The following is a 9,400-nucleotide window of genomic DNA, read 5'->3' on the forward strand; positions in this document are numbered from 1 at the left end:
CCCTGTTTCATTTCCCATTATTACACATAACTTGATTTATGGGCATCTATGGTTTGATTTCTTTGCATGTGTGGATTGGATGGTTTGTTACTGACATCTGGTGAGAATTTCATGTAAATAACACCTTTAGAAATATATTATACTTAGAAATTTGGTTTTGTTTTCCATACTTATTTTACCTGCTTTAATTGCTCGACTTCAGATAGGACTGTTGTTTGTTATCATTAATCTGACTGCATTCTGATGTGTTCTGTGTTACAGTGGTACAGAGTCAGAATGATTATGCAGTGACTTACACTTCTACTCAGATCTGTGCTGTAAAAGGATCAACAGTGGACATAGGCTGCTCCTTCAAACACCCTTTTGTGTTAAAAAAAGTTTGGTTCACTAAAGGGAATAATTATAACCCGTATGATCTGAGAACAGACCCAGCATATGCAGGTCGACTTTCATACAGCTCTCATTGGAAGAGCTGCACTCTGACAATCAGAGACCTGAGAGAGAGCGACTCAGCTGTGTACAAGTTCAGGTTTGAAGCAAACCAGAAAAGTTTTACTGGTTTACCTGGAGTCACTCTGACTGTCACAGGTACTGATCTACACACACTGATAAATATTTCATCAACTTAATATGCATGTTCTACTGTGCTTCTAAACTTTTCAATGGTTTAATGTATAGACATTGAGAGAATTATTATTTTGTTGCTACCGTAATTCATTTTATTACTTCTGTGAATTTTACTGATGTCTCCTTCAGTGTGAGAGTGACTGACATCTTATTTATTGTTTCTTGTCCACTGGTCAAGATGTTCAGGTCAGTGTGTCGACTGGACGACAGTTGGATTGTGTCACCAGGTGCAATCATTATGTTTCATCTTATGTCTGGTACAAAAATGAACAACAAGTGAATGGAGCCAGCTCTTCTTCTTATGAAGCTCAATATGACACTGAAAACAGCTACTCATGTGCTTTAAAAGGATTTGAGGATTTTCACTCTCCATTAGTTTGTGAGTTCACTTTGAGATTTTACCTGAATGAAAACTTTTAATATGGAGGCTTATTAATGGTGTGTTCTTTCTGTCAATAAGCATGTTTTTTTTTTATCTCTTAGGTGCCAAAAAACAGTGGTGCAACAGAGTGAATTACAGTAACAGAAGAATCTGTGCATTCAAAGGCTCATCAGTGGACATTTCTTGTACTTACAACAATTTTGAACGTCAAATCCAATCAACATCCTGGTTCCATTCTGGTCGTGGATCTGAGGACCTCACAGAAGACTCCCAGTATGCAGGTCGTGTTGAGGTGATTGAAACAGAGAGAGGACGCTCCACTCTGAGAATCAGAGACCTGACAGAGAGTGATTCAGCCGAGTATCACTTCAAATTCAAAGCACAAAGATTTGAATGGAGGAGTAGTTTACCTGGAACAACTCTGACTGTCACAGGTACTGATCAACACACACTGATGGATATTTAATCAGCTTAATATTCTATCTGTATGTTCTACTGTGCTTTTAAACTACAGTTTAAACTTTTAAAAGCGTTTCACGTATAAACATTAAGAGAAATATTACTTTGTTAAAAATGTATTTTAGAACTTATGAATTTGACTGTCTCCTTCAGTGTGAGAGTGACTGACATCTTATTTATTGTTTCTTATCCACTGGTCAAGATGTTCAGGTCAGAGGGTTCAATGGACTACAGTTGGATTGTGTCACCAGATGTGATCCTTATGTTTCATCTTATGTCTGGTACAAAAATGGACAACAAGTGATTGGAGCCAGCTCTTCTTCTTATGACGTGCCACGTGACACTTCAAACAGCTACCCATATCAAAGGTCATATGACTATAAAAACAGCTACTCATGTGCTTTAAAAGGATTTGAAGACTTTCACTCTCCGTTAGTTTGTAAGTTTTCTTTGAGATATTACCTGAATTAAAACTTTTAATCAATCAAAAGGTTAAAATAATTAATGTCAGGGGTTTGTCAATAAATATGTTTTTTAAAAAAATTATATTTTTTTTATTCATTCTAATTTTCTCAGGTTCATATGGTCGATGGTGCAACAGAGTGAATTATAGTAACAGAAGAATCTGTGCAGTCAAAGGATCATCGGTGGACATTTCTTGTACTTACAACAGTTATGAAAGTCCAATCCAATCAAAATCCTGGCTCCGTTCTGGTCGTGGATCTGAGGACCTCACAGAAGACTCCCAGTATGCAGGTCGTGTTGAGGTGACTGAAACAGAGCGAGGACGCTCCACTCTGAGAATCAGAGACCTGACAGAGAGTGATTCAGCCGAGTATCACTTCAAATTCAAAACACAAGACTTTGAATGGAAGAGTAGTTTACCTGGAACAACTCTGACTTTCACAGGTACTGATCAACACACACTGATTATTTCATTCAGCTCAGTTTTTCTGTTGTGTTGATGGTTGTATTTATTGTTTTTAGTATTTAATGTCTTGTGTCTGCTGTGTTGTCATATTCAGCTCTGCAGGTGAAGGTGAGCAGAATAATATCAGTCCATGAGTCTCAGACTGAGGCAGATCTGAAGTGTGAAAGCAGCTGCAGTCCAGCTGGTCGTCTTTCTTTTGTCTGGTTCAAAAACAATCAGTTTATGGTTGAACAAAGTTCTTATCAAGATTTGTTCAATCCTGGAGACATCATCTCCTGTGCTTTCAAAGGACATGAAGATTATCCCTCAGATCCTGTGTGTAAGTTTACTTTACTGTGATAAACATGGTGAATAATTTTTATAATTTTGGCTTTTTTGTTAACCAAAATATTAGATATTAAGTACAATTCACAATACTATTCAACCATCTAATTTCTGCAAGTGTTTTGCTGTACAGTTTAAAGGCGAGCAGAGTCAGGTTCAGGAATCAGAGGCAGGTACTCAAAGTCCAAAATAACAGTCTTTGTGCTGAAGACTTGTTTGATCCTGATAAGAGAACATGAAAGATCGTTTCCTATCATTTCCTACCTGTGGACTGGCATGTGGTGATGAAAGCAAATAAGACAACAGTACCTTGAACAATATATGTGTATGGTTTAAGAGGTATATTGTTGGGTTGGCGCTTCAGCAAACCCGCTAGTTCAGAGACTCATTACTCATGACGAAAGCAAGACAATGATGGAACCGGGTTTTACTTGCTAGCAACGGAAGGCTGGACAGAACCCAAGATCTTGGAGCTGAACGCTCCTCACCTTTTTCCTAGCCAACTTCAAATATACAGCCTTTCTTGTGTACATGACTTCCTGCCACACAATATATGCTTACAGCTGTTTAACCACATTCCCTAGTTATCTAAAGGTCATCTCCCCACACTTAACTTTAATGATTCACCATATGCAAGCATAGGCAAGCCCCTATATGGCCGGGGATGGACATCCCTCACAAGATAAGGAACCCAGAATCTCACATGGAATGTGCCTGCAGTTAAACAGCTACAGCTAATTACCTTCCCCAGATGTGTAGGGGAGGACCAGACGAATATCTAACCATGCAGTTTAAGGCACGGTTTACAAATTTAAGTACAACAATGACAACATTTAACAATTTACTCTGACAAATATCTACTTAAGGAAATCACGCCACCCAATCATGCCCACTGAGCATTGAAGTCTCTCAGTAGGAAAATAGAGTCCCCAGGAGGAGCACCCTCCAGCACCCCACCCAGGGACTCCTAGAAGGCTGGGTGCTCTGAAATGCTACTTGGCGCATAAGCGCAGATGACAGTCAGGAAAAGTTCCCAGACCCAAAGGCACACAATGCACCCAACCCCAACAGTGCTTCCTGTGGGTGTGGGCCTGCAGGAGGATGGGCCCATGTCTCTTTTTTGGGCTGTGCCCAGCCAGGCCCATGGACTAAGGCACGGCCACGAGACGCTTGCCCTCGGTCCTGGCTCCAGGGTGGGGCCCATGGTAACCATGTCCTGGGCAGGGTGTACTGTTCCCTTGGTGTTCTACTCACAGGGGTCTGAATACAAAATGTATTCAAATTAATTTCTAAAGCCAACTCATGAAAATTAATAATCTAATGTTAATATTCTCTGTTTTAGACATTCCAGAGGTTCCCTCTGTGACAGTGAGTCCCTCTGGTGAGATAGTGGAGGGCAGTTTAGTGACTCTGGCCTGCACTGGTGATGCTAATCCAATGGCTAAATACACCTGGTACAAGGAACAAAAACAGATCAGCCAAGAAAAGCAAATCAACTTCAGGTCCATCCAGTCTTCTGATTCTGGAGAGTATTACTGTACCGCTGAGAAAGAGCTGGGCAAATGGCCAATGATTGAATACATCTCCATCAAAGTAAATTGTGAGTCAAGTATATATATATATATATATAAATATATGTATATATAATCTCAGATTCAGAAAAGAGGCATCATGACATTGAAACTCTAGGATTTGAAAATCTGTTGTATCATGAATGGATATTTAAAGTTTAAGAAAATTATTTTATAAAATTTCTTCACATTTGTTAGCTAGAGCACCAAATTTGAATTTCAGTTTACTGCATGTATTTGGCATAAATTTTTCCACATTTCTTACAGATCCTCCAAAGCTTCCCTTTGTGTCAGTGAGTCCCTCTGCTGAGATAGTGGAGGGCAGTTCAGTGACTCTGACCTGTAGCAGTGATGCTATCCCAGCAGCTAATTACACCTGGTACAAAGACAAAAAACTGATGAGTAGAAAACAGCAGTTAACCTTCAGCTCCATCCAGTCTTCTGACTCTGGAGAGTATTGCTGTACTGCTGAGAATGAGCTGGGCAAAAACTCATCTGAAGTCATCTCTATCAATGTGAAATGTGAGGGAAGACAGACTTTTCTTATATTGACATTAAAATGCTATGATTGTATAATCGACTCTATCAAGTGTGGATAATCAAAATTATAGAAAGATTTTGTGCCACTTGTAGACAATTTTTAGGTTGAGCACCAAAGATGAATACATATTTGCTGCATTTTTATTATTATAATTTCTTCCACAGCATCACATTGTCTTACGGTTACAGAACAGTTTATCTAGTTTATTCTGGCATTCTTGAACTACCAGTCTCAGTTAGGTAAGATAAATAAAATACCTCTTCACTGCGTTAGGGTTAGCCGTCATCATGTCCTCAAGCTTTGCAGTTGGCTCAAGTGTTTTCTGCCAAAGACGTTTTTAACAGTAATGCTCTTCATGGTCATCATCATGAACAATATATTCACCTCATACTCACTTTTTTTTGTGAGACCCTATATTATTATATCACACCCAAAAGGCCACTGAGAGAGACATTCATACAGGGAGTGCAGAATTATTAGGCAAATGAGTATTTTGTCCACATCATCCTCTTCATGCATGTTGTCTTACTCCAAGCTGTATAGGCTCGAAAGCCTACTACCAATTAAGCATATTAGGTGATGTGCATCTCTGTAATGAGAAGGGGTGTGGTCTAATGACATCAACACCCTATATCAGGTGTGCATAATTATTAGGCAATGTCCTTTCCTTTGGCAAAATGGGTCAAAAGAAGGACTTGACAGGCTCAGAAAAGTCAAAAATAGTGAGATATCTTGCAGAGGGATGCAGCAGTCTCAAAATTGCAAAGCTTCTGAAGCGTGATCATCGAACAATCAAGCGTTTCATTCAAAATAGTCAACAGGGTCGCAAGAAGCGTCTGGAAAAACCAAGGCGCAAAATAACTGCCCATGAACTGAGAAAAGTCAAGCGTGCAGCTGCCAAGATGCCACTTGCCACCAGTTTGGCCATATTTCAGAGCTGCAACATCACTGGAGTGCCCAAAAGCACAAGGTGTGCAATACTCAGAGACATGGCCAAGGTAAGAAAGGCTGAAAGACGACCACCACTGAACAAGACACGCAAGCTGAAACGTCAAGACTGGGCCAAGAAATATCTCAAGACCGGTTTTTCTAAGGTTTTATGGACTGATGAAATGAGAGTGAGTCTTGATGGGCCCGTGGCTGGATTGGTAAAGGGCAGAGAGCTCCAGTCCGACTCAGACGCCAGCAAGGTGGAGGTGGAGTACTGGTTTGGGCTGGTATCATCAAAGATGAGCTTGTGGGGCCTTTTCGGGTTGAGGATGGAGTCAAGCTCAACTCCCAGTCCTACTGCCAGTTTCTGGAAGACACCTTCTTCAAGCAGTGGTACAGGAAGAAGTCTGCATCCTTCAAGAAAAACATGATTTTCATGCAGGACAATGCTCCATCACACGCATCCAAGTACTCCACAGCGTGGCTGGCAAGAAAGGGTATAAAAGAAGAAAAACTAATGACATGGCCACCTTGTTCACCTGATCTGAACCCCATTGAGAACCTGTGGTCCATCATCAAATGTGAGATTTACAAGGAGGGAAAACAGTACACCTCTCTGAACAGTGTCTGGGAGGCTGTGGTTGCTGCTGCACGCAATGTTGATGGTGAACAGATCAAAACACTGACAGAATCCATGGATGGCAGGCTTTTGAGTGTCCTTGCAAAGAAAGGTGGCTATATTGGTCGCTGATTTGTTTTTGTTTTGTTTTTGAATGTCAGAAATGTATATTTGTGAATGTGGAGATGTTATATTGGTTTCACTGGTAAAAATAAATAATTGTAATGGGTATATATTTGTTTTTTGTTAAGTTGCCTAATAATTATGCACAGTAATAGTCACCTGCACACACAGATATCCCCCTAAAATAGCTCAAACTAAAAACAAACTAAAAACTACTTCCAAAAACATTCAGCTTTGATATTAATGAGTTTTTTGGGTTCATTGAGAACATGGTTGTTGTTCAATAATAAAATTATTCCTCAAAAATACAACTTGCCTAATAATTCTGCACTCCCTGTACATTATTATTTTTCCACGAAACACCCAAATAATGATAATGACCAACAATGAGATCAAAAGAGCATTTCACAAGTAAGTTAAAGTGTGGCATGAAATGTTTTAACTGTTCTCCAATCTGATGTTTGAAAATCTATTTCCTCTGGCTGTCATAGCCATAGTCAGTGCTGCCAGTGTTGGATATCCAACTCTGTTTTTCTTAATTAGAAATATGATTATGTCTTTAACTGTAGTGTTTTTTGTCATTTGTCATCTGTGTCTTTTTGACATTTTGTAAATACAAACTGAAAGAGAGTAAATGAAATCCTCTAAAGTACAGTGTGACATGGGCAAACTTTCAGGTTCAATGGTAATCAGTGTGTAGCAGTTACAAAAGACACTGTCATTGTCCTAAATATGTCAGAGAGAATTTAATTGATACTTGCAGCTGTGGAGCTTTTTAGATGAAATTAAGTGGGCTCCCTTTAGTCCCATTAGCTAATGCTAACCACAAGTCTTACTGTTCTGTTTTCTCTGTATTTAGTGTTGAGTCGGTTGAGGTCGAGTTCACTAAAGGTCATGGTCTGCACATTTTAACACACAAACAGTTGTTCTCCTGGCATTAGGAACAATCAACATAATAGCACAATGGATTTGTAAAATGTCCTAATGTTGGTTTTAGTATTGTTACAGTTTAGAGTTAGAATTAGATTCAGAATGAGTCGTTAATTTGAAGAGTTTGGTCGATCAGTTTGATCTTTTGTGTCCATCTCCTAATCTCTTAGTGCAGTAACAAGTTTTCAGTTTGGTCAATTTGGTTTCAATTTGGTTTCCTAGACTCATGGGAAAAAACAGCTGCAGTTGCATCCATGGCTGTTCTATTTCTGGCTATCGTAATCTCTGGAATCATATTCATTAGGTGAGCAGTTCAGTTTTAATGTTTTAATCAATGTTTTTTATTGATTTCATATAATTAATTAAAATGTTCATTCATCCTTCTGTACAGAAGAAAAAGATGCTTCAAAACAAATTCATCCAGAGACAGGCCAGACAACAAACCAGAGGTAAGGAAGAAGAGGTCAGGTATCAGGTATACATATATGAACCTGAAAAAGACAATTTTAATGTATATGTCGCATACTGCTGTCATACACTGCACAGTGGGAAGTTTTAAATTTGGCTGCTATAGTACAGAAGTTTGATGACTTTGTATAGTTTACATGCTTCAAACTTCATGTCCCACCCAGGTTTATGAGATCCACACTGCACAGTGCGGCTTGTAATGATTGATTTAAAATACTGCACAGTGTGTGGGTACCTTTAGTTAAGACAGTGATTAATTGTAATCAATTTTCATGTGTTGAGAAAATGACACTTTTTTGTTTAATGCTGTTGTTGGTGGAATTGCTCTTCCTTTGCTCGGGATATAAACCTCTCCAGGAATACAGATACAATGTTTGGGAGGCTGTGGCTCAGATGGCAGGGGAGGGCGGGAGGTCCAACCATGACTTTTCATCTTTTATGGTTATCTTGCATTTCAGGAAAATTCATATTATTACATGTTTGACCCTGCACCAAGGGGACGTCCAAAGCGTGACGGCCCTTCAGCTCCAGCACAGAGTAGAGCAGCAGAGGAGCACCAGGATGATCTTTGCTATTCCAGTGTAACTTTCATAAAGAAGCCAGAAGAGCACGACTACTACAACATTCTTCCCATTAAGACCAAAAGAAGAAAAGAAAAGGATGAAGAAGTAACAGATGTGGACTACACTGTGGTCAGATTAAACAGCACCCAAAGGTGAGGACACTTAGTTTCTGTGGGAATGTTTCCATAATTTCTTTGTTTTGATTTTGTAAATGCATTATTTATTTAGTTTTGGTGTAACTTTGGTCTAACTTAAGAAAAGAAAACACTTAATGTTACTGATATTGTGAGTTTTATTGACATCATGTTTACCTTTACAGATTAAGAGATCAACAGGCTGCAGAGTATTCATCAGCACTGTACAGCACAGTCAGGAAAAAGTAGAGTATGAACATGAATGTGTGTCCTCAGTGTACATATTAAATGCTTTTAGGAAGATACTGCTGCTTATGGCTGTGTTTGCATTTTGATAAAGAATGATGCAATAGATATAACAAATGTGTCCTTGGACAGTGGACTATTATAAACGTTAGAGCCAGTGCCGGTCCTAGCCTGTTTGGCGCCCTGGGCGAACACTCCCTCTGCCCCCCCCCCCCCCACACACACACACACAAAACATATTAAGGATTGTACATTAACATTGTATACAACTGTTGTATACAACTGTTGTACTGTTGTATACACACACGAAGAGAGAGAGAGAGTATGCATAGTATGCAAACGGCTACCAAACAGCCATCATAATTCGTCATACAATGAGAACAGGGCAAATCAACAATTGACAATGACTAATTAATATTAAAATCTGTAACATAATGTATTGTTTGGAGTTTAGTCTGTTACTGTTACTATTTTTACCATTTCTTCTTGGAGCAACTGTAACCCACATAATTTCCTTAGGGTTAATAAAGTATTCTGATTCTGATTGTTTCA

At 39.1% G+C, this 9,400-nt stretch overlaps 1 protein-coding gene across 1 annotated transcript in view; it reads left to right on the forward strand.

The window, feature by feature from the left end:
- The window catches only part of LOC146706885 (sialoadhesin-like), a 44,419-nt gene extending 35,366 nt beyond the window's left edge, over positions 1–9,053 (forward strand). Inside the window, exons 3-13 of the mRNA XM_085460710.1 lie at positions 262–588; positions 1,111–1,443; positions 1,671–1,907; positions 2,045–2,377; positions 2,494–2,718; positions 4,066–4,323; positions 4,562–4,816; positions 7,660–7,741; positions 7,829–7,886; positions 8,364–8,620; positions 8,788–9,053. Of these exons, the coding sequence (XP_085316836.1) occupies positions 262–588; positions 1,111–1,443; positions 1,671–1,907; positions 2,045–2,377; positions 2,494–2,718; positions 4,066–4,323; positions 4,562–4,816; positions 7,660–7,741; positions 7,829–7,886; positions 8,364–8,620; positions 8,788–8,851 (2,429 nt within the window). The 3' untranslated portion in view covers positions 8,852–9,053. The remainder of the gene's footprint in view (positions 1–261; positions 589–1,110; positions 1,444–1,670; positions 1,908–2,044; positions 2,378–2,493; positions 2,719–4,065; positions 4,324–4,561; positions 4,817–7,659; positions 7,742–7,828; positions 7,887–8,363; positions 8,621–8,787) is intronic.
- Positions 9,054–9,400: the final 347 nt, after the last annotated feature.

The sequence above is a fragment of the Copadichromis virginalis genome, linkage group LG6 (genome assembly GCF_057382275.1).
Source record: "Copadichromis virginalis isolate Kocher_CV1m ecotype Utaka linkage group LG6, C_Virginalis_male_GT1.1, whole genome shotgun sequence".
In the NCBI taxonomy this organism is placed as follows: Eukaryota; Metazoa; Chordata; class Actinopteri; order Cichliformes; family Cichlidae; genus Copadichromis; species Copadichromis virginalis.